The sequence below is a fragment of the Hyla sarda genome, chromosome 10, assembly GCF_029499605.1.
Source record: "Hyla sarda isolate aHylSar1 chromosome 10, aHylSar1.hap1, whole genome shotgun sequence".
In the NCBI taxonomy this organism is placed as follows: Eukaryota; Metazoa; Chordata; class Amphibia; order Anura; family Hylidae; genus Hyla; species Hyla sarda.
Window position 1 is genome coordinate 128805878 of NC_079198.1, and position 27932 is coordinate 128833809.

At 42.2% G+C, this 27932-nt stretch overlaps 1 protein-coding gene across 2 annotated transcripts in view; it reads right to left on the reverse strand.

Moving 5' to 3' along the window:
• DISP3 (dispatched RND transporter family member 3) overlaps positions 1 to 27932 on the reverse strand; it is a 170648-nt gene that overhangs the window by 24172 nt on the left and 118544 nt on the right. For both annotated transcript variants that reach the window (XM_056544641.1, XM_056544642.1), the window contains exons 13-14: positions 7683 to 7864; positions 3033 to 3160 (exon numbers count right to left, since the gene is read on the reverse strand). In XM_056544641.1, coding sequence (XP_056400616.1) covers positions 3033 to 3160; positions 7683 to 7864 — 310 coding nt within the window. The remainder of the gene's footprint in view (positions 1 to 3032; positions 3161 to 7682; positions 7865 to 27932) is intronic.

A 27932-nucleotide genomic window follows, 5' to 3' on the forward strand; every position in this document is an offset into this window, starting at 1 on the left:
GGAGTTGTAGTTTTGCAACAGGTGAGGGTACATAGGAGGAGTGATGAGATTACGAGGACTTATCAGGTGGGAAAGCGGTTGAGCAGAAGACTCTGTAGTCCTAGTCTCAATTACTATAGCAATGGTATCTAAACTGTGGACCTCCAGCTGTTGCAAAACTACAACTCCCAGCAAGCATGGACAGCTGGGAGTTGTAGTTCTACAACAGCTGGTGGTCCACAGGAGGAGTGATGAGAGTACGAGGACTTACTAGATGGGAAAATGATTGAGCAGAAGACTCAATAGTCCTGTTCTCAATTACTATAGAAGTGGTGTCCAAACTGAGGACCTCCAGATGTTGCAAAACTACAACTCCCATCATGCCCGGACAGCCGACGGTTTTGCCACGTTCCTCTCCCAGTTAACGTCCTGTTGGGATTTTATTTTTGAGTTTGTTATGTTCAATCACTTTAAGAGTATTATTTTTTTTGGCCGGGGCCGTGAGCGCGACCGCTGATTCCCGGCGCCGTTAATGCGAGACGCAGTTTTCGGTTCCTAATTAGCTTCCGTATGAATTTGCTTTTAGTCTCGTAATAAAACCACATCTGTGTCTGGAGCGGCCCTTATGCTCGGCAGCGCTCGGAACGCTGGAGGAGCCTCACGTTTTGCTTATATTAAGTCAACTGGTGAGCAGCGCTAAACTAAGGGAAGGTAATGTGACCTACAACTGTGTCGCCTCTAACAGCTGCCTCGTGCCGTATGTACTCAGACATGAGCGCGCCAGGCAGGGTAAGGACAACTAACATATATGGGGGGGATTTATCAAAACCTGTCCAGAGGAAAAGCTGCCCAGTTGCCCATAGCAACCAATCAGATCGCTGCTTTCATTTTTGAAAAGGCATCTGCAAAATGAAAGCAGCGATCTGATTGGTTGCTATGGGCAACTGGGAAACTTTTCCTCTGGACAGGTTTTGATAAATCCCCCCATATATGTTAGTTGTACTTACCCTGCCTGGCGCGCTCACGTCTGAGTATATACGGCACGAGGCAGCTGTTAGAGGCGACACAGTTGTAGGTCACATTACCTTCCCTTGGTTTAGCCACAGTCTCAGTATTGTCAGTCACAGTCACCGTTTGTCAAGTCAGCGTGGCCTGCATTAAATTGACCCCATCTACTACAAGTCCCAGCAAGCCCTTAAGATCTCTGAGTCACTGGTCACCTCCGTGGGCCCTGGCTGAACTGTATAGACTTTACCATCTGTCTACCCTCAGTAAAGCTATCGTTACCCGTAACTTGGTGTCAGAGTCAGTATTGCCCCCCGTTCCTAGCCCAGGATCCAGCGGTATACCTTTGGGTGGTATTGAGGATAAACCACACCCTGGCGTCACGAATACAAGGGGTTAATGCCATCTGCCCCTGGGTAATTCCATCTACCCTGCATCACACCCTCTACCACAGATAGGGGATAAGATATCTAGTGGCAGAGTACCCCTTTAAACTTTTTTTTTTAATCAACTGGTGCCAGAAAGTTAAACAGATTTGTAAATTACTTCTATTAAAAGATCTTAATCCTTCCAGTACTTATTAGCTGCTGAAAACTACAGAGGAAATTATTTTCTTTTTGGAACACAGTGCTCTCTGCTGACATCACGAGCACAGTGCTCTCTGCTGACATCTCTGTCCATTTTGAGAACTGTCCAGAGCAGCATATGTTTGCTATGGGGATTTTCTCCTACTCTGGACAGTTCTTAAAATGGACAGAGATGTCAGCAGAGAGCACTGTGCTCGTGATGTCAGCAGAGAGCTCTGTGTTCCAAAAAGAAAATAATTTCCTCTGTAGTATTCAGTAGCTAATAAGTACTGGAAGGATTAAGATTTTTTTAATAGAAGTACAGTGACCCCCCCCCCCCCCCCCCCCCCCGACATACGATGATGGCCCCGACCTACGATCATTTCAACATATGATGCTTTTTTATGTCGGGGCCATCGCATAAACGGCTATACGGCAGCGCAGACTGCTTCAGCTGCTGCTGGATAGCCGTTTAAGGTGCCCCATGTGGTCCGGTGGGTGTCACTCACCTGTACCGGCGCTCCGGACCGTCCTCTTCGGGATCCCCTTCATCGCCGGCGCTCTAGTTTGTTGTCATCGCGCACCGCCGTCCCGTCATCCAATAGGAGTGGCGTGTGCAGCGACGTGATGACGGCGATGAAGAGACGCAGCAGAAACGGTCCGGGGACGCGGCAACAGCGATGGAGGGCAACATCCAGGGCAGCGGTGAGCGGCGGGGACAGGTGAGTATAACCTCCTATACCAGTGGTCTTCAACCTGTGGACCTCCACCTGTTGCAAAACTACAACTCCCAGCATGCCCGGACAGCCGGTACTCTGGTGAAAAACTTTTTTTTTTTTTAAATCAACTGGTGCCAGAAAGTTAAACAGATTTGTAAATTACTTCTATTAAAAAATCTTAATCCTTCCAGTACTTATTAGCTGCTGAATACTACAGCGGAAATTCTTTTCTTTTTGGAACACAGAGCTCTCTGCTGACATCACGAGCACATCGCTCTCTGCTGACATCTCTGTCCATTTTAGGAACTGTCCAGAACAGCATATGTTTGCTATGGGGATTTCCTTTTACTCTGGGCAGTTCCTAAAATGGACAGAGATGTCAGCAGAGAGCACTGTGCTCGTGATGTCAGCAGACAGCTCTGTGTTTCAAATGGAAAAGAATTTCCACTGCTAATAAGTACAGGAAGGATTAAGATTTTTTAATAGAAGTAATTTACAAATTTGTTTAACTTTCTGCCACCAGTTGATTTAAAAAAAAAAAAATAAAGTTTTTCACCGGAGTACCCCTTTAAATGATAAGCCTCTGATGTCTTTGGGTTGCAGTCTAATCTATTACAATCCTGTATGATCGTCTTGTCCTTTCATGTCCCCGTCTGATATGTCATATGTTGCCGTCTGGTCATCCGCTCCCTATTCTGTCGTCATATCCCCAATTACAATATGACCCCAATAAACCCCCTCTAAGGGCAGAGCCCGGACTCACCTTTCTCAGTGGGAACATAGAAAAAGCCTCTGTTCGTCACATCTGATCCCGATCCGGGACATCCAGAAGCAGAAGTGCAGACTCGGCCATGGGTGGGATTTTTGTGCACCAATGTGAAATATAATTTTCTGTAGAAAGAGGGGGAAAAAAATCAATAATTTGCTATGCGTTATAGGACATTAAAAGGGCACTCTGATGTTGGGTAAAAAATGCTGCAGAGGTCTATATAACGTATTCCCCAGTTATGTGACAACCAGAGATCTATTTGTTTTGTTTGTCTTGAGTCTCTTCCTATGTCAGATAATCACTGTTTCGTGGGTGAGCAGTTGCTCAGTACAACAATTCCCAGAATGCATTGTTTTCCCTAAGCCAGTGTTTCCCAACTAGGGTGCCTCCACATGTTGCAAAACTACAACTCCCAGCATGCCCGGACAGCCAAAGGCTGTCCGGGCATGCTGGGAGTTGTAGTTTTGCAACAGCTGGAGGCACCCTGGTTGGGAAACACTGCCCTGAGCTTTCAATCACAGGCCTCCCACAGAACTCCTACCAGTTCCCCACTTAGAGTTGCTGCAGAACTTTGCTTTACAAAGCAGACAACACCACACTGACAATGAGAGGACTACACAACTTCTTGTCAGGAAAGAGGGAGAAGCCTGGTAACTGGAGACAGCATTCCACTGACAATAAGAGGACTACACAACTTCCTGTCAGGAGAGAGGGTGGAGCTGGGGAGCTGGAGAAGAAACCACACTGACAATGAGAGGACTACACAACTTCTTGTCAGCAAAGAGGGAGGAGCCTGGGAACTGGAGACAACATTACACTGACAATAAGAGGAATACACAACTTCCTGTCAGGAGAGAGGGTGGAGCTGGGGAGCTGGAAACAAAACCATACTGACTATGAGAGGACAACACACCTTCTTGTCAGGAAAGAGGGAGGAACCTGGGAGATGGAGACAACATCACACTGACAATAACAGGACTACACAACTTCCTGTCAGGAGAGAGGGTGGAGCTCGGGAGCTGGAGAAAAAACCATACTGACGATAAGAGGACTACACAACTTCTTGTAAGGAAAAAGGGAGGAGCCTGGGAACTGGGGACAACATCACACTGACAATAAGAGGAATACACAACTTACTGTCAGGAGAGAAGGTGGATCTGGGGAGCTGGAGACAAAACCATACTGACTATGAGAGGACTACACAACTTCTTGTCAGGAAAGAGAGAGGAGCCTTGGAACTGGAGACAACATCACACTGACAATAACAGGACTACACAACTTTCTGTCAGGAGAGAGGGTGGATCTGGGGAGCTGGAGACAAAACCATACTGACTATGAGAGGACTACACAACTTCTTGTCAGGAAAGAGAGAGGAGCCTGGGAACTGGAGACAACATCACACTGACAATAAGAGGAATACACAACTTCCTGTCAGGAGAGAAGGTGGATCTGGGGAGCTGGAGACAAAACCATACTGACTATGAGAGGACTACACAACTTCTTGTCAGGAAAGAAAGAGGAGCCTGGGAACTGGAGACAACATCACACTGACAATAAGAGGAATACACAACTTCCTGTCAGGAGAGAAGGTGGATCTGGGGAGCTGGAGACAATACCATGCTGACAATGAGAGGACTGCACAACTTCTTGTCATGAGAGAAGGAGAAGCTGTGGAGCTGCTGACACAACATCACACTGACAATGAGAAGACTACACAACTTCTTGTCAGGAGAGAGGGAGGAGCCCGGGAGTTGCTGAGACAACACCACTCTGACAATGCGATGACTATACAACTTCCAGAATAGCTCTATCAAAAGTTCTCACAGTGGGAATACCTCCATAATTTAGAATTCTCCAATAGTTATAGAAAAAAGGACCTCCTAAACTACACACTCTATGAGAGAACAATTCCCCTTTAATTCGGCAGTACATTTAGCTTATTGTGTGACAGGCATCGGGCAGATACACAGGAAATCCCGGATTTCTTTTTAATGTTAATGAAGTCACAGATGTTAAATTATTCCGAGCCGCACTATCACAACTTTAATGGCTGCAGACTCGGGCTTCCTACTTTGTAATTTCAAACGCTGTAAAATGTCTATAAATGTTTTATCAATTCAACACTGAATATTCTATTCGCAAGACTACGGCAAAGAGACAACAAAAACATCAAAAACTACAGAATAGTCTCATTCAGACACTGCAAACAGAGCTCAAAAAGCCCTGAAAATATACTTATATGGCATATGGATATATGGAGGAAGGGACGGCCCAGATCCTTATCCCTTTCACCTGATCAGTGCTGAGGAACAAGGTTCTGGAGTACAATACACTCACTATTCTGCTGGTGGGGTCACTGTGTACATACATTACATTACTTATCCTGTACTGATCCTGAGTTATATCCTGTATTATACTCCAGAGCTGTACTCACTATTCTGCTGGTGGGGTCACTGTGTACATACATTACATTACTTATCCTGTACTGATCCTGAGTTATATCCTGTATTATACCCCAGAGCTGTACTCACTATTCTGCTGGTGGGGTCACTGTGTACATACATTACATTACTTATCCTGTACTGATCCTGAGTTATATCCTGTGTTATACTCCAGAGCTGTACTCACTATTCTGCTGGTGAGATCACTGTGTACATACATTACATTACTTATCCTGTACTGATCCTGAGTTATATCCTGTGTTATACTCCAGAGCTGTACTCACTATTCTGCTGGTGGGGTCACTGTGTACATACATTACATTACTTATCCTGTACTGATCCTGAGTTATATCCTGTATTATACCCCAGAGCTGTACTCACTATTCTGCTGGTGGGGTCACTGTGTACATACATTACATTACTTATCCTGTACTGATCCTGAGTTATATCCTGTGTTATACTCCAGAGCTGTACTCACTATTCTGCTGGTGAGGTCACTGTGTACATACATTACATTACTGATCCTGTACTGATCCTGAGTTATATCCTGTATTATACTCCAGAGCTGTACTCACTATTCTGCTGGTGAGGTCACTGTGTACATACATTACATTACTTATCCTGTACTGATCCTGAGTTATATCCTGTATTATACTCCAGAGCTGTACTCACTATTCTGCTGGTGGGGTCACTGTGTACATATATTACATTACTTATCCTGTACTGATCCTGAGTTATATCCTGTATTATACCCCAGAGCTGTACTCACTATTCTGCTGGTGGGGTCACTGTGTACATACATTACATTACTTATCCTGTACTGATCCTGAGTTATATCCTGTGTTATACTCCAGAGCTGTACTCACTATTCTGCTGGTGAGATCACTGTGTACATACATTACATTACTTATCCTGTACTGATCCTGAGTTATATTCTGTATTATACTCCAGAGCTGTACTCACTATTCTGCTGGTGAGGTCACTGTGTACATACATTACATTACTGATCCTGTACTGATCCTGAGTTATATTCTGTATTATACTCCAGAGCTGTACTCACTATTCTGCTGGTGAGGTCACTGTGTACATACATTACATTACAGATCCTGTACTGATCCTGAGTTATATCCTGTATTATACTCCAGAGCTGTACTCACTATTCTGCTGGTGAGGTCACTGTGTACATACATTACATTACTTATCCTGTACTGATCCTGAGTTATATTCTGTATTATACTCCAGAGCTGTACTCACTATTCTGCTGGTGAGGTCACTGTGTACATACATTACATTACTGATCCTGTACTGATCCTGAGTTATATCCTGTATTATACTCCAGAGCTGTACTCACTATTCTGCTGGTGAGATCACTGTGTATATACATTACATTACTTATCCTGTACTGATCCTGAGTTATATCCTGTATTATACTCCAGAGCTGTACTCACTATTCTGCTGGTGGGGTCACTGTGTACATACATTACATTACTTATCCTGTACTGATCCTGAGTTATATCCTGTATTATACTCCAGAGCTGTACTCACTATTCTGCTGGTGAGATCACTGTGTACATATATTACTTATCCTGTACTGATCCTGAGTAATATCCTGTATTATACCTCAGAGCTGTACTCACTATTCTGCTGGTGAGGTCACTGTGTACATACATTACATTACTGATCCTGTACTGATCCTGAGTTATATCCTGTATTATACTCCAGAGCTGTACTCACTATTCTGCTGGTGAGATCACTTTGTATATACATTACATTACTTATCCTGTACTGATCCTGAGTTATATCCTGTATTATACTCCAGAGCTGTACTCACTATTCTGCTGGTGAGATCACTTTGTATATACATTACATTACTTATCCTGTACTGATCCTGAGTTATATCCTGTATTATACCCCAGAGCTGTACTCACTATTCTGCTGGTGAGGTCACTGTGTACATACATTACATTACTTATCCTGTACTGATCCTGAGTTATATGCTGTATTATACTCCAGAGCTGTACTCACTATTCTGCTGGTGAGGTCACTGTGTACATACATTACATTACTTATCCTGTACTGATCCTGAGTTATATCCTGTATTATACTCCAGAGCTGTACTCACTATTCTGCTGGTGGATTGTGCAGGGATAACATTGCTATCTTCTATAGGTTGAGGTGTTGCACACTATGGCAGTAGAATTACCTTGCATAGGACTGTTCCTTATCTGCAGCATAGAAACTGAAGTCGAATTTCCATCCTCTCCGTGTGTCGCACCCTGAGGAGGTGATCATCCATTTCTTGGGACAGATTTCTGTCGGCAGCCCTATGGTGGACATACAAGCTGTCAGCTTCCAGGTGTAGTTACCGTAAGGAATCTTATAAACCTAAACAATGGATTAACGAAAACAAACATTTACAATGTGACACCCTCAGATGTGAGCGCCCTGTGTGTGCTCCGCCCTACTGACACTCTGTAACATCGGCACACACAGGGCACCGGGCTGCATGGCATATTCTTAAAGGGGAAGTCAGCCCATTATAATGGGCTAACCCTGTATTACGGAGACTGTCACAGCTCCGACTTGATAATAACAGTGCTAAATTGTCATGTGACCTTGTTCTGGGGTCATGTAGAGATTAATGAATTGCTATGTTAATATAACTAGGAGAGGAAATAATATATGGTTTGTAACATTATATGTCATATCTATCTATCTGTCTCATATCTATCTATCTATCTATCTATCTATCTATCTATCTATCTATCTCATATCTATCTATCTCATATCTATCTATCTCATATCTATCTATCTATCTATCTCTCATATCTATCCATCTATCTATCTATCTCATATCTATCATCTATCTCATATCTATCATCTATCTCATATCTATCTCATATCTATCTATCTATCTATCTATCTCATATCTATCTATCTATCTCATATCTATCTATATCTCATATCTATCTATCTCATATCTATCTCATATCTATCTATCTATCTATCTATCTCTCATATCTATCCATCTATCTATCTATCTCATATCTATCATCTATCTCATATCTATCTATCTATCTCATATCTATCTATTTATCTCATATCTATCCATCTATCTCATTTATATCTATGTATTTATTGTTATGGGCAGCGCTCCAGCCAGAATGAATGGCCGTGAGCGTCCCCTCTCTCCTGTCTACTGTGGCCCCGGGACTCGCGGTGTGGGCGTTGCCACGGGTAATGCTCCGGACGTTCTGTCCAGCCGTGAGCGCACCCCTGCTGTCTGTGTCGTGGCTCCGGGACTCGCTATGCGGGACATGCCTGCATGCGAGCCCTGGGCATCTCCTCACCTCCTCCTGGCCCTGGCACATCCCCTTTCCTTAGGGCACGCGCTGGCATTGCTAAATTTAAAGGGCCAGTACGACCATAATTGGTTCCTTGCTGAGCAGACCCTATATTAGTCTTTGAGAGAAAGTCTTCTTGTGTGTGCCTTATTGTGTTCCTGACTTCCAGCGTGTGACCTGACCTTACTACTTTGTCGTCTGCCTCCTGACCTTGTGCCTGTGACCTGACTACGCTACCGTGCTGCCTGCCTTCTGACCAGTGCTTCATCTGACTATGCCTATTTTCTGTGCCAAGCTACATCTGGGCAACCTGTGTGGACGGATCGTGCCAGGGGTAGCGACCTGGGTACCGCCTGCCACTGCAAGTCCATCCCCCTTTGCCGCGGGCTCTGGTGAAAACCAGCGTCACCTTAGACTCCGCTCCCTATCCTATCTATCTATCCCAAATCATTCCATCTATTTCATCTCCATCTATCTCATATCTATCTATCTATCTATCTCATATCTATCTATCTATCTATCTATCTATCTATCTCATATCTATATATCTCATATCTATCTATCTATCTATCTATCTATCTCATATCTATCTATCTATCACATATCTATCTATCTCATATCTATCTATCTATCTATCTATCTACCTATCTCATATCTATCTATCTATCTCATATCTATCTATCTATCTATCTCATATCTATCTATCTATCTATCTATCTATCTATCTACCTATCTCATATCTATCTATCTATCTATCTACCTATCTCATATCTATCTATCTATCTACAAAAATGGATGTTGACCAGCACATACTGATACCAAACTACTGCATGGACCCAGCATACAGGTGCACGCTGCTAGGCTAAATATACATAAACTAAATATATATATATACTATTTCATATCTTACCTATCTATCTGGGAACACTTTTTATATGAATTCACAATTCACAATTAGCAATTACTACAATGACAAGTCGTACAATTACTGCACAATAATACACAAAACAAACTGTATGACAAACACATATTGTACATTGTAACAGCTCCACGTCTGCTCCTTCCTCTCAGGCAGACATTCTGTATGTTTATCCCCCGACATTTATTTTCTACACGCAAATGGATATTGGTTCAGTGACTTACAACTCATCACAGGTGATAACTCATCATCCATCATAATCCCATCATCCATACTAACGTATCACTTATAATAACTTATAAATCATCCTTAATAACTAGTAATCCTATCATCCATAATAACGCATTACCCATCATCTTCCGTAATAACTAACAATCCATAACTCTTCACCCAATATTCATCATCCATAATAACTCATCACCCATCATAAAAAATAAAAAAAACTCATCTCCCATAATAACTCATCATACATTATAAGTCATCACTCAAAATAACTAATAATCCATAACTCACCCATAATTAATCATCCATAACTCATTACCCATCATAACTAATAATGCATAAAATGTATCACCCATAATAACTAATCTCCCATAATAACTCTTCATCCATTGTGTCATCACCCATAATAACTAATAACCAATAATTCATCACTCATAATCATCCATAATAACTCATTACCCATCATAACTAATAGTCCATAATAACTCATCACCCATTTATCTCATCATCCATTATAAGTTATCACCCATAATAACTAATAATAATTAATCACCTATAATTAATCATACATAATAAATCATCATCCATTATGTGTCATCACCCATAATAACTAATTATCAATAATTCATTGTCCATAATGAATCATCCATAAAACTCCTTACCCATCAAAACTAATAGTCCATAATAACTCATCACCCATAATAACTCATCATCCATTATAAGTCATTACCCATAATAACTAATAATCAATAATTCATTACCCATAATAAATCATCCATAATAACTAATTACCCATCATAACTAATAATCCATAAAATGTATCACTCATTATAACTAAATGGATCACCCATCATAAAAAAAATAACTTCCTATGATAACTCATCATACATTATAAGTCATCACTCAAAATAACTCATCACCTATAATTAATCATCCATAGCTCATTACCCATCATAACTAATAATCCATAAAATATATCACCCACAATAACTAATAACCAATAATTCATCATTCATAATCTTCCATAATAACTCATCAACCATAATGAATCATCCATAATAACTCATTACCCATCAAAACTAATAGTCCATAATAACTCATCACCCATAATAACTCATCATCCATTATAAGTTATCACCCCTAATAACTAATAATAATAATTAATCACCTATAATTAATCATCCATTATGTGTCACCCATAATAACTAATAATCAATAATTCATTGTCCACAATGAATCATCCATAAAACTCCTTACCCATCATAACTAATAGTCCATAATAACTCATCACCCATAATAACTCATCATCCTTTATAAGTCATTACCCATAATAACTAATAATCAATAATTCATTACCCATAATAAATCATCCATAATAACTAATTACCCATCATAACTAATACTCCATAATAACTAATTACCCATCATAACTAATACTCCATAATAACTAATTACCCATCATAACTGATAGTCCATAATAACTCATCTCCCATAATAACTAATACTCCATAATAACTAATTACCCATCATAACTAATACTCCATAATAACTAATTACCCATCATAACTAATACTCCATAATAACTAATTACCCATCATAACTGATAGTCCATAATAACTCATCTCCCATAATAACTAATAATCAATAACTCATCACCCATAATGAATCATCCATAAAACTCCTTACCAATCTTAACTAATAATCCATCATAATAACTCATCTCCCATAATAACTCATCATCCATTATGTGTCATCGCCAATAATAACAAATAATCAATAACTCATCACCCATAATATCTCATTACCCATAATAATTCATCATCCATGATGTCATCACCCTTCATTATCAAGTGTACTAGAAAGTAGGTAAAAAAAAATTATTCTGTGTCGCCTTCTCCTGCAGTCATGTGACTCCTCTTTGTAGGGGACAGGGGGGAGTGGAGTAACATGTGACTGCGCTGTCTGACTACGCCGGGTATGTTTGTAGTCTGTAACCATGGAGACATGTCAAGACTGTAAGAAATCTTGAAATTGGGACCGTTTGTAAAGTAGTCTCCAAACTGCGGACCTCCAGCTGTTGCAAAACTACAACTGCCAGCATGCCCGGACAGCCAACGGCTGTCCGGGCATGCTGGGAGTTGTAGTTTTGCAACAGCTGAATAGACATGCCTTTAAAGGACTGTGATACTGATGACCTCTTAGAAAAAAAAAAAAACGTACAGTCGACGGCATTGTTGCGAGCCGCCTCCAGGCACAATCTCCCCATCTGTGTTATTTAGTCTGATGCAAATCAGCACTCGGGCAGGATGGCGCCGAACGCTCACAAGAGCTCTGCAGCCCGAGACGTCTGCCAAGAAAATCGTTATCCTCCGTGTCACATTTGCCCGTCCTGAAGCGCCGGAGTTAATCCTCGGGTGCTCATCCGTAGACGCGTTTCCTCCAGCCCCCCCCCCCCCCCCCCTGCTTAAGACGCTGTAATAACAGGCCGGCACAATGGCGAAAATTATTTTAAACAAGGGAGACGTGTCTGCGCCACGATTTAACACTTCATCATTTCCCCGTGCCCAGCGAGCGGAGAGAAGCGGCCGCCGGGCAGCAGCGCTAAAGAGGTGTCAGTCTTTGGTAATGAGAAAACACGGAGCGTCAACACGACCCCCCGAGCTCCATCTGCTCATCACACTCTCTGCTCTGCGTGCTTATCGCAGGCGACTACTGCCAAGAAGGGGGGGGCGTCTATTTTAGAGGCTTTTTATGTTTCTTTTTATGTTTTTTATCTCATTTATCTTAATCCTTTTCATATTGACGGCATAAATCAAAGAACAAGAATAATGGATAATGTACAAGAGCCAAAAAAAAGAAAAGTTTGTGAACCTTTTGTGTTTATCACTTAGCGTTGCTACCTAAACCTTGTGAGAAGAGAGGAAAAGCAACAATGACGCTCTTGTCCTCATATCTTGTCCTCATATCTTGTCCTCATATCCCGGCCTCATATATTCCATCCTCATATTCAGTCCTTATATCCTGTCCTCATATCTTGTCCTCATATCTTGTCCTCATATCTTGTCCTCATATATTCCATCCTCATATTCAGTCCTTATATCCTGTCCTCATATCCCATCATACCCTGACCCAATACCCCGATCCCATATCAAGCCCTCATATCCCAACCTCATATCCCGTCATACCCTGACCCAATATCCCGTCCTCACATCCCGTCCTCACATCCCGTCATACCCTGACCAAATAGCCCGTCCTCATACCCTGACCCCATATCAAGGCCCCATATGCCAACCTCATATCCTGACTTCATATATCAACCTCATATCCAGCCCTCATATCCCGAATTCATATATAAATCTTATATTCCAACCTCATATCCTAACTTTATATCCTGACCTCATATCTCAACCTTATATCCTAACTTTATATCCCGACCTCATATCTCAACCTTATATCCTAACTTTAAATCCTGACCTCATAAGCGGACCTCATATCTCTTCCTTATATTCTAATCTCATATCCCCGACCTCATATCCCGTCCTCATATCCTGACCTCTTATCTTAACCTCATATCCCGAATTCATATCCCGACACCATACCAAGACCTCATATCCTGACCTTGCATCCCTGCCTCATATGTCGTCCTCATATCCCAACCTCATATCCTGACCTTCTATTCTGCCTTCATATACCGACCTCAAATCCCAACCCCATATCTCGACCTCAAATCCCAACCCCATATCTCGACCTCATATCCTGTCCCCATATCCCGACCTCATATCCCAGCCCTCACATCCTGACCTTATATCCCATCCTCATATGCCATCCTCATACCTCGACCCTATGTTCAGCCCTCATATCCCAACTTCATATCCCATCCTGATATAAAACAGTTTTACTAAGTTGGATTACTTTTTGAGTGGTGTTTATATGACGTATACAAGGTGTGAGCGGTGTATATATGGCATATATACAGTGTGTGAGCGGTGTATATATATGGGATATATCCAGGGTGTGAGCGGTGTATATATGGCATATATCCAGTGTGTGAGCGGTGTATATATGGCATATATCCAGTGTGTGAGCGGTGTATATATGGCATATATACAGGGTGTGAGCGGTGTATATATATGGGATATATCCAGGGTGTGAGCGGTGTATATATATGGCATATATACAGGGTGTGAGCGGTGTATATATGGGATATATACAGGGTGTGAGCGGTGTATATATGGGATATATCCAGTGTGTGAGCTGTGTATATATGGGATATATCCAGTGTGTGAGCGGTGTATATATGGGATATATACAGGGTGTGAGCGGTGTATATATGGGATATATACAGGGTGTGAGCGGTGTATAAATGGGATATATCCAGTGTGTGAGCGGTGTATATATATGGGATATATCCAGGGTGTGAGCGGTGTATATATGGGATATATACAGGGTGTGAGCGGAGTATATATGGGATATATACAGGGTGTGAGCGGTGTATATATGGGATATATACAGGGTGTGAGCGGTGTATATATGGGATATATACAGGGTGTGAGCGGTGTATATATGGGATATATACAGGGTGTGAGCGGTGTATATATGGCATATATCCAGTGTGTGAGCGGTGTATATATATGGCATATATACAGGGTGTGAGCGGTGTATATATGGGATATATCCAGTGTGTGAGCGGTGTATATATGGGATATATACAGGGTGTGAGCGGTGTATATATGGGATATATACAGGGTGTGAGCGGTGTATATATGGGATATATACAGGGTGTGAGCGGTGTATATATGGGATATATACAGGGTGTGAGCAGTGTATATATGGGATATATACAGGGTGTGAGCGGTGTATATATGGGATATATACAAGGTGTGAGCGGTGTATATATGGCATGTGTCCAGGGTGTGAGCGGTGTATATATGGGATATATACAGTGTGTGAGCGGTGTATATATGGGATATATACAGGGTGTGAGCGGTGTATATATGGCATATATACAGGGTGTGAGCGGTGTATATATGGGATATATACAGGGTGTGAGCGGTGTATATATGGCATGTGTCCAGTGTGTGAGCGGTGTATATATGGGATATATACAGGGTGTGAGCGGTGTATATATGGGATATATACAGGGTATGAGCGGTGTATATATGGGATATATCCAGTGTGTGAGCGGTGTATATATGGGATATATACAGGGTGTGAGCGGTGTATATATGGCATGTGTCCAGTGTGTGAGCGGTGTATATATATGGGATATATACAGGGTGTGAGCGGTGTATATATGGCATATATACAGGGTGTGAGCGGTGTATATATGGGATATATCCAGTGTGTGAGCGGTGTATATATGGGATATATACAGGGTGTGAGCGGTGTATATATGGGATATATACAGGGTGTGAGCGGTGTATATATGGCATATATCCAGTGTGTGAGCGGTGTATATATGGGATATATCCAGTGTGTGAGCGGTGTATATATGGGATATATCCAGGGTGTGAGCGGTGTATATATGGCATGTGTCCAGGGTGTGAGCGGAGTATATATGGGATATATACAGGGTGTGAGCGGTGTATATATGGGATATATACAGGGTGTGAGCGGTGTATATATGGGATATATACAGGGTGGGAGCGGTGTATATATGGGATATATACAGGGTGTGAGCGGTGTATATATGGGATATATACAGGGTGTGAGCGGTGTATATATGGGATATATACAGGGTGTGAGCGGTGTATATATGGCATATATCCAGTGTGTGAGCGGTGTATATATGGGATATATCCAGTGTGTGAGCGGTGTATATATGGGATATATACAGGGTGGGAGCGGTGTATATATGGGATATATACAGGGTGTGAGCGGTGTATATATGGGATATATACAGGGTGTGAGCGGAGTATATATGGGATATATACAGGGTGTGAGCGGTGTATATATGGCATATATACAGGGTGTGAGCGGTGTATATATGGCATATATACAGGGTGTGAGCGGTGTATATATGGGATATATACAGGGTGTGAGCGGTGTATATATGGCATATATCCAGTGTGTGAGCGGTGTATATATGGGATATATCCAGTGTGTGAGCGGTGTATATATGGGATATATACAGGGTGGGAGCGGTGTATATATGGGATATATACAGGGTGTGAGCGGTGTATATATGGGATATATACAGGGTGTGAGCGGTGTATATATGGGATATATACAGGGTGTGAGCGGTGTATATATGGCATATATACAGGGTGTGAGCGGTGTATATATGGCATATATACAGGGTGTGAGCGGTGTATATATGGGATATATACAGGGTGTGAGCGGTGTATATATGGGATATATACAGGGTGTGAGCGGTGTATATATGGCATATATACAGGGTATGAACGGTGTATATATGGCATATATACAGGGTGTGAGCGGTGTATATATGGGATATATACAAGGTGTGAGCGGTGTATATATATGGGATATATACAGGGTGTGAGCGGTGTATATATGGCATATATACAGGGTGTGAGCGGTGTATATATGGCATGTGTCCAGTGTGTGAGCGGTGTATATATGGGATATATACAGGGTGTGAGCGGTGTATATATGGCATATATACAGTGTGTGAGCGGTGTATATATGGCATATATCCAGTGTGTGAGCGGTGTATATATGGGATATATCCAGTGTGTGAGCGGTGTATATATGGGATATATACAGGGTGTGAGCGGTGTATATATGGGATATATCCAGTGTGTGAGCGGTGTATATATGGGATATATACAGGGTGTGAGCGGTGTATATATGGGATATATCCAGTGTGTGAGCGGTGTATATATGGGATATATACAGGGTGTGAGCGGTGTATATATGGCATGTGTCCAGTGTGTGAGCGGTGTATATATGGGATATATACAGGGTGTGAGCGGTGTATATATGGGATATATCCAGTGTGTGAGCGGTGTATATATGGGATATATACAGGGTGTGAGCGGTGTATATATGGGATATATACAGGGTGTGAGCGGTGTATATATGGGATATATACAGGGTGTGAGCGGTGTATATATGGCATGTGTCCAGGGTGTGAGCGGTGTATATATGGGATAAATACAGGGTGTGAGCGGTGTATATATGGGATATATACAGGGTGTGAGCGGTGTATATATGGGATATATCCAGTGTGTGAGCGGTGTATATATGGCATATATCCAGTGTGTGAGCGGTGTATATATGGCATATATACAGGGTGTGAGCGGTGTATATATGGCATATATCCAGTGTGTGAGCGGTGTATATATGGGATATATACAGGGTGTGAGCGGTGTATATATGGGATATATCCAGTGTGTGAGCGGTGTATATATGGGATATATACAGGGTGTGAGCGGTGTATATATGGGATATATACAGGGTGTGAGCGGTGTATATATGGGATAAATACAGGGTGTGAGCGGTGTATATATGGGATATATACAGGGTGTGAGCGGTGTATATATGGGATATATCCAGTGTGTGAGCGGTGTATATATGGCATATATACAGGGTGTGAGCGGTGTATATATGGCATATATCCAGTGTGTGAGCGGTGTATATATGGGATATATCCAGTGTGTGAGCGGTGTATATATGGGATATATACAGGGTGTGAGCGGTGTATATATGGGATATATACAGGGTGTGAGCGGTGTATATATGGGATATATCCAGTGTGTGAGCGGTGTATATATGGGATATATACAGGGTGTGAGCGGTGTATATATGGGATATATCCAGTGTGTGAGCGGTGTATATATGGGATATATACAGGGTGTGAGCGGTGTATATATGGGATATATACAGGGTGTGAGCGGTGTATATATGGGATAAATACAGGGTGTGAGCGGTGTATATATGGGATATATACAGGGTGTGAGCGGTGTATATATGGGATATATCCAGGGTGTGAGCGGTGTATATATATGGGATATATACAGGGTGTGAGCGGTGTATATATGGGATATATACAGGGTGTGAGAGGTGTATATATGGGATATATACAGGGTGTGAGCGGTGTATATATATGGGATATATACAGGGTGTGAGCGGTGTATATATGGCATATATCCAGTGTGTGAGCGGTGTATATATGGCATATATACAGGGTGTGAGCGGTGTATATATGGCATATATCCAGTGAGTGAGCGGTGTATATATGGGATATATACAGGGTGTGAGCGGTGTATATATGGCATATATACAGGGTGTGAGCGGTGTATATATGGGATATATACAGGGTGTGAGCGGTGTATATATGGGATATATCCAGTGTGTGAGCGGTGTATATATGGGATATATACAGGGTGTGAGCGGTGTATATATGGGATATATACAGGGTGTGAGCGGTGTATATATGGGATATATACAGGGTGTGAGCGGTGTATATATGGGATATATACAGTGTGTGAGCTGTGTATATATGGGATATATACAGGGTGTGAGCGGTGTATATATGGGATATATACAGGGTGTGAGCGGTGTATATATGGGATATATACAGGGTGTGAGCGGTGTATATATGGGATATATACAGGGTGTGAGCGGTGTATATATGGGATATATACAGGGTGTGAGCGGTGTATATATGGGATATATACAGGGTGTGAGCGGTGTATATATGGGATATATACAGTGTGTGAGCTGTGTATATATGGGATATATACAGGGTGTGAGCGGTGTATATATGGGATATATCCAGTGTGTGAGCGGTGTATATATGGGATATATACAGTGTGTGAGCGGTGTATATATGGCATATATCCAGTGTGTGAGCGGTGTATATATATGGCATGTGTCCAGTGTGTGAGCGGTGTATATATGGCATATATCCAGGGTGTGAGCGGTGTATATATGGGATATATACAGGGTGTGAGCGGTTTATATATGGGATATATACAGGGTGTGAGCGGTGTATATATGGGATATATACAGGGTGTGAGCGGTGTATATATGGCATATATACAGGGTGTGAGCGGTGTATATATGGCATATGTCCAGTGTGTGAGCGGTGTATATATGGGATATATCCAGTGAGTGAGCGGTGTATATATGGGATATATACAGGGTGTGAGCGGTGTATATATGGTATATATACAGGGTGTGAGCGGTGTATACATGGGATATATACAGGGTGTGAGCGGTGTATATATGGGATATATCCAGTGAGTGAGCGGTGTATATATGGGATATATACAGGGTGTGAGCGGTGTATATATGGCATATATACAGGGTGTGAGCGGTGTATATATGGGATATATCCAGTGTGTGAGCGGTGTATATATGGGATATATACAGGGTGTGAGCGGTGTATATATGGGATATATACAGGGTGTGAGCGGTGTATATATGGGATATATCCAGGGTGTGAGCGGTGTATATATATGGCATATATCCAGTGTGTGAGCGATGTATATATGGGATATATACAGGGTGTGAGCGGTGTATATATGGCATATATCCAGTGTGTGAGCGGTGTATATATGGGATATATCCAGTGTGTGAGCGGTGTATATATGGGATATATACAGGGTGTGAGCGGTGTATATATGGGATATATACAGGGTGTGAGCGGTGTATATATGGGATATATCCAGTGTGTGAGCGGTGTATATATATGGGATATATCCAGGGTGTGAGCGGTGTATATATGGGATATATACAGGGTGTGAGCGGTGTATATATGGGATATATACAGGGTGTGAGCGGTGTATATATGGGATATATACAGGGTGTGAGCGGTGTATATATGGGATATATACAGGGTGTGAGCGGTGTATATATGGGATATATACAGGGTGTGAGCGGTGTATATATGGGATATATACAGTGTGTGAGCGGTGTATATATGGGATATATACAAGGTGTGAGCGGTGTATATATGGCATGTGTCCAGGGTGTGAGCGGTGTATATATGGGATATATACAGTGTGTGAGCGGTGTATATATGGGATATATACAGGGTGTGAGCGGTGTATATATGGCATATATACAGGGTGTGAGCGGTGTATATATGGGATATATACAGGGTGTGAGCGGTGTATATATGGGATATATACAGGGTGTGAGCGGTGTATATATGGCATGTGTCCAGTGTGTGAGCGGTGTATATATATGGGATATATACAGGGTGTGAGCGGTGTATATATGGCATATATACAGGGTGTGAGCGGTGTATATATGGGATATATACAGGGTGTGAGCGGTGTATATATGGCATATATCCAGTGTGTGAGCGGTGTATATATGGGATATATCCAGTGTGTGAGCGGTGTATATATGGGATATATACAGGGTGGGAGCGGTGTATATATGGGATATATACAGGGTGTGAGCGGTGTATATATGGCATATATCCAGTGTGTGAGCGGTGTATATATGGGATATATACAGGGTGGGAGCGGTGTATATATGGGATATATACAGGGTGTGAGCGGTGTATATATGGGATATATACAGGGTGTGAGCGGTGTATATATGGGATATATACAGGGTGTGAGCGGTGTATATATGGGATATATACAGTGTGTGAGCTGTGTATATATGGGATATATACAGGGTGTGAGCGGTGTATATATGGGATATATCCAGTGTGTGAGCGGTGTATATATGGGATATATACAGTGTGTGAGCGGTGTATATATGGCATATATCCAGTGTGTGAGCGGTGTATATATGGCATATATCCAGTGTGTGAGCGGTGTATATATGGCATGTGTCCAGTGTGTGAGCGGTGTATATATGGCATATATCCAGGGTGTGAGCGGTGTATATATGGGATATATACAGGGTGTGAGCGGTTTATATATGGGATATATACAGGGTGTGAGCGGTGTATATATGGGATATATACAGGGTGTGAGCGGTGTATATATGGCATATATACAGGGTGTGAGCGGTGTATATATGGCATGTGTCCAGTGTGTGAGCGGTGTATATATGGGATATATCCAGTGAGTGAGCGGTGTATATATGGGATATATACAGGGTGTGAGCGGTGTATATATGGTATATATACAGGGTGTGAGCGGTGTATACATGGGATATATACAGGGTGTGAGCGGTGTATATATGGGATATATCCAGTGAGTGAGCGGTGTATATATGGGATATATACAGGGTGTGAGCGGTGTATATATGGCATATATACAGGGTGTGAGCGGTGTATATATGGGATATATCCAGTGTGTGAGCGGTGTATATATGGGATATATACAGGGTGTGAGCGGTGTATATATGGGATATATACAGGGTGTGAGCGGTGTATATATGGGATATATCCAGGGTGTGAGCGGTGTATATATATGGCATATATCCAGTGTGTGAGCGATGTATATATGGGATATATACAGGGTGTGAGCGGTGTATATATGGCATATATCCAGTGTGTGAGCGGTGTATATATGGGATATATCCAGTGTGTGAGCGGTGTATATATGGGATATATACAGGGTGTGAGCGGTGTATATATGGGATATATACAGGGTGTGAGCGGTGTATATATGGGATATATCCAGTGTGTGAGCGGTGTATATATATGGGATATATCCAGGGTGTGAGCGGTGTATATATGGGATATATACAGGGTGTGAGCGGTGTATATATGGGATATATACAGGGTGTGAGCGGTGTATATATGGGATATATACAGGGTGTGAGCGGTGTATATATGGGATATATACAGGGTGTGAGCGGTGTATATATGGGATATATACAGGGTGTGAGCGGTGTATATATGGGATATATACAGTGTGTGAGCGGTGTATATATGGGATATATACAAGGTGTGAGCGGTGTATATATGGCATGTGTCCAGGGTGTGAGCGGTGTATATATGGGATATATACAGTGTGTGAGCGGTGTATATATGGGATATATACAGGGTGTGAGCGGTGTATATATGGCATATATACAGGGTGTGAGCGGTGTATATATGGGATATATACAGGGTGTGAGCGGTGTATATATGGGATATATACAGGGTGTGAGCGGTGTATATATGGCATGTGTCCAGTGTGTGAGCGGTGTATATATATGGGATATATACAGGGTGTGAGCGGTGTATATATGGCATATATACAGGGTGTGAGCGGTGTATATATGGGATATATACAGGGTGTGAGCGGTGTATATATGGCATATATCCAGTGTGTGAGCGGTGTATATATGGGATATATCCAGTGTGTGAGCGGTGTATATATGGGATATATACAGGGTGGGAGCGGTGTATATATGGGATATATACAGGGTGTGAGCGGTGTATATATGGCATATATCCAGTGTGTGAGCGGTGTATATATGGGATATATACAGGGTGGGAGCGGTGTATATATGGGATATATACAGGGTGTGAGCGGTGTATATATGGGATATATACAGGGTGTGAGCGGTGTATATATGGGATATATATAGGGTGTGAGCGGTGTATATATGGCATATATCCAGTGTGTGAGCGGTGTATATATGGGATATATACAGGGTGGGAGCGGTGTATATATGGGATATATACAGGGTGTGAGCGGTGTATATATGGCATATATACAGGGTGTGAGCGGTGTATATATGGGATATATACAGGGTGTGAGCGGTGTATATATGGCATATATCCAGTGTGTGAGCGGTGTATATATGGGATATATCCAGTGTGTGAGCGGTGTATATATGGGATATATACAGGGTGGGAGCGGTGTATATATGGGATATATACAGGGTGTGAGCGGTGTATATATGGGATATATACAGGGTGTGAGCGGTGTATATATGGGATATATACAGGGTGTGAGCGGTGTATATATGGCATATATACAGGGTGTGAGCGGTGTATATATGGCATATATACAGGGTGTGAGCGGTGTATATATGGGATATATACAGGGTGTGAGCGGAGTATATATGGTATATATACAGGGTGTGAGCGGTGTATATATGGCATGTGTCCAGTGTGTGAGCGGTGTATATATATGGGATATATACAGGGTGTGAGCGGTGTATATATGGCATATATACAGGGTGTGAGCGGTGTATATATGGGATATATACAGGGTGTGAGCGGTGTATATATGGCATATATCCAGTGTGTGAGCGGTGTATATATGGGATATATCCAGTGTGTGAGCGGTGTATATATGGGATATATACAGGGTGTGAGCGGTGTATATATGGGATATATACAGGGTGTGAGCGGTGTATATATGGGATATATCCAGTGTGTGAGCGGTGTATATATGGGATATATACAGGGTGGGAGCGGTGTATATATGGGATATATACAGGGTGTGAGCGGTGTATATATGGCATATATACAGGGTGTGAGCGGTGTATATATGGGATATATACAGGGTGTGAGCGGTGTATATATGGCATATATCCAGTGTGTGAGCGGTGTATATATGGGATATATCCAGTGTGTGAGCGGTGTATATATGGGATATATACAGGGTGGGAGCGGTGTATATATGGGATATATACAGGGTGTGAGCGGTGTATATATGGGATATATACAGGGTGTGAGCGGTGTATATATGGGATATATACAGGGTGTGAGCGGTGTATATATGGCATATATACAGGGTGTGAGCGGTGTATATATGGCATATATACAGGGTGTGAGCGGTGTATATATGGGATATATACAGGGTGTGAGCGGAGTATATATGGTATATATACAGGGTGTGAGCGGTGTATATATGGCATGTGTCCAGTGTGTGAGCGGTGTATATATATGGGATATATACAGGGTGTGAGCGGTGTATATATGGGATATATACAGGGTGTGAGCGGTGTATATATGGGATATATACAGGGTGTGAGCGGTGTATATATGGGATATATACAGGGTGTGAGCGGTGTATATATGGGATATATACAAGGTGTGAGCGGTGTATATATGGGATATATACAGGGTGTGAGCGGTGTATATATGGCATATATACAGGGTGTGAGCGGTGTATATATGGGATATATCCAGTGTGTGAGCGGTGTATATATATGGGATATATACAGGGTGTGAGCGGTGTATATATGGGATATATACAGGGTGTGAGCGGTGTATATATGGCATATATACAGTGTGTGAGCGGTGTATATATGGGATATATACAGGGTGTGAGCGGAGTATATATGGGATATATACAGGGTGTGAGCGGTGTATATATGGCATATATACAGTGTGTGAGCGGTGTATATATATGGGATATATACAGGGTGTGAGCGGTGTATATATATGGCATGTGTCCAGGGTGTGAGCGGTGTATATATGGGATATATACAGGGTGTGAGCGGTGTATATATATGGCATGTGTCCAGGGTGTGAGCAGAGTATATATGGCATGTGTCCAGGGTGTGAGCGGAGTATATATGGGATATATACAGGGTGTGAGCGGTGTATATATGGGATATATACAGGGTGTGAGCGGTATATATATATGGCATGTGTCCAGGGTGTGAGCGGTGTATATATGGGATATATACAGGGTGTGAGCGGTGTATATATGGGATATATACAGGGTGTGAGCGGTGTATATATGGGATATATACAGGGTGTGAGCGGTGTATATATGGGATATATACAGGGTGTGAGCGGTGTATATATGGGATATATACAGGGTGTGAGCGGTGTATATATGGGATATATACAGGGTGTGAGCGGTGTATATATGGGATATATACAGGGTGTGAGCGGTGTATATATGGCATATATACAGGGTGTGAGCGGTGTATATATGGGATATATACAGGGTATGAACGGTGTATATATGGGATATATACAGGGTGTGAGCGTTATATATATATGGCATATATACAGGGTGTGAGCGTTATATATATATGGCATATATACAGGGTGTGAGCGGAGTATATATGGCATATATACAGGGTGTGAGCGGTATATATATATGGCATGTGTCCAGGGTGTGAGCGGAGTATATATGGCATATATACAGGGTGTGAGCGGTGTATATATGGCATATATACAGGGTGTGAGCGGTGTATATATGGGATATATACAGGGTGTGAGCGGAGTATATATGGCATGTGTCCAGTGTGTGAGCGGTGTATATATGGGATATATACAGGGTGTGAGCGGTGTATATATGGCATATATACAGGGTGTGAGCGGTGTATATATGGCATATATCCAGTGTGTGAGCGGTGTATATATGGGATATATACAGGGTGTGAGCGGTGTATATATGGGATATATACAGGGTGTAAGCGGTGTATATATGGGATATATACAGGGTGTGAGCGGAGTATATATGGGATATATACAGGGTGTGAGCGGAGTATATATGGGATATATACAGGGTGTGAGCGGAGTATATATGGGATATATACAGGGTGTGAGCGGAGTATATATGGGATATATACAGGGTGTGAGCGGTGTATATATGGGATATATACAGGGTTTGAGCGGAGTATATATGGGATATATACAGGGTGTGAGCGGAGTATATATGGGATATATACAGGGTGTGAGCGGTGTATATATGGGATATATACAGGGTTTGAGCGGAGTATATTTGGGATATATACAGGGTGTGAGCGGAGTATATATGGGATATATACAGGGTGTGAGCGGTGTATATATATGGGATATATACAGGGTGTGAGCGGTATATATATATGGCAAGTGTCCAGGGTGTGAGCGGAGTATATATGGCATATATACAGGGTGTGAGCGGTATATATATATGGCATGTGTCCAGGGTGTGAGCGGTGTATATATGGGATATATACAGGGTGTGAGCGGTGTATATATGGCATATATACAGGGTGTGAGCGGAGTATATATGGGATATATACAGGGTGTGAGCGGTATATATATATGGCATGTGTCCAGGGTGTGAGCCGTGTATATATGGGATATATACAGGGTGTGAGCGGTGTATATATGGCATGTGTCCAGGGTGTGAGCGGTGTATATATATCGGATATATACAGGGTGTGAGCGGTGTATATATGGGATATATACAGGGTGTGAGCGGTGTATATATAGGATATATACAGGGTGTGAGCGGTGTATATATGGCATGTGTCCAGGGTGTGAGCGGTGTATATATATGGGATATATACAGGGTGTGAGCGGTGTATATATGGGATATATACAGGGTGTGAGCGGTGTATATATGGGATATATACAGGGTGTGAGCGGAGTATATATGGCATATATACAGGGTGTGAGCGGTATATATATATGGCATGTGTCCAGGGTGTGAGCGGAGTATATATGGGATATATACAGGGTGTGAGCGGTGTATATATGGGATATATACAGGGTGTGAGCGGTGTATATATGGCATATATACAGGGTGTGAGCGGTATATATATATATGGCATGTGTCCAGGGTGTGAGCGGAGTATATATGGGATATATACAGGGTGTGAGCGGTGTATATATGGGATATATACAGGGTGTGAGCGGAGTATATATGGCATATATCCAGTGTGTGAGCGGAGTATATATGGGATATATACAGGGTTTGAGCGGAGTATATATGGCATATATACAGGGTGTGAGCGGAGTATATATGGGATATATACAGGGTTTGAGCGGAGTATATATGGCATATATACAGGGTGTGAGCGGTGTATATATGGCATATATACAGGGTGTGAGCGGAGTATATATGGCATATATACAGGGTGTGAGCGGTGTATATATGGCATGTGTCCAGTGTGTGAGCGGAGTATATATGGGATATATACAGGGTGTGAGCGGTGTATATATGGGATATATACAGGGTGTGAGCGGAGTATATATGGCATATATCCAGTGTGTGAGCGGAGTATATATGGGATATATACAGGGTTTGAGCGGAGTATATATGGCATATATACAGGGTGTGAGCGGAGTATATATGGGATATATACAGGGTTTGAGCGGAGTATATATGGCATATATACAGGGTGTGAGCGGTGTATATATGGGATATATACAGGGTGTGAGCGGAGTATATATGGCATATATACAGGGTGTGAGCGGAGTATATATGGGATATATACAGGGTGTGAGCGGAGTATATATGGGATATATACAGGGTGTGAGCGGTATATATATATGGCATATATACAGGGTGTGAGCGGTGTATATATGGGATATATACAGGGTGTGAGCGGTGTATATATGGGATATATACAGGGTGTGAGCGGTGTATATATGGCATATATACAGGGTGTGAGCGGTGTATATATGGGATATATACAGGGTGTGAGCGGTGTATATATGGGATATATACAGGGTGTGAGCGGTGTATATATGGCATATATACAGGGTGTGAGCGGTGTATATATGGGATATATACAGGGTGTGAGCGGTGTATATATGGCATATATACAGGGTGTGAGCGGTATATATATATGGCATGTGTCCAGGGTGTGAGCGGAGTATATATGGGATATATACAGGGTGTGAGCGGTGTATATATATGGCATGTGTCCAGGGTGTGAGCGGAGTATATATGGGATATATACAGGGTGTGAGCGGTGTATATATATGGCATGTGTCCAGGGTGTGAGCGGAGTATATATGGGATATATACAGGGTGTGAGCGGTGTATATATGGGATATATACAGGGTGTGAGCGGTGTATATATGGGATATATCCAGGGTGTGAGCGGTGTATATATGGCATATATCCAGGGTGTGAGCGGTGTATATATGGGATATATCCAGGGTGTGAGCGGTGTATATATGGGATATATCCAGGGTGTGAGCGGTGTATATATGGCATATATACAGGGTGTGAGCGGTGTATATATGGGATATATCCAGGGTGTGAGCGGTGTATATATGGGATATATACAGGGTGTGAGCGGTGTATATATGGCATATATACAGGGTGTGAGCGGTGTATATATGGGATATATACAGGGTGTGAGCGGAGTATATATGGCATATATACAGGGTGTGAGCGGTATATATATA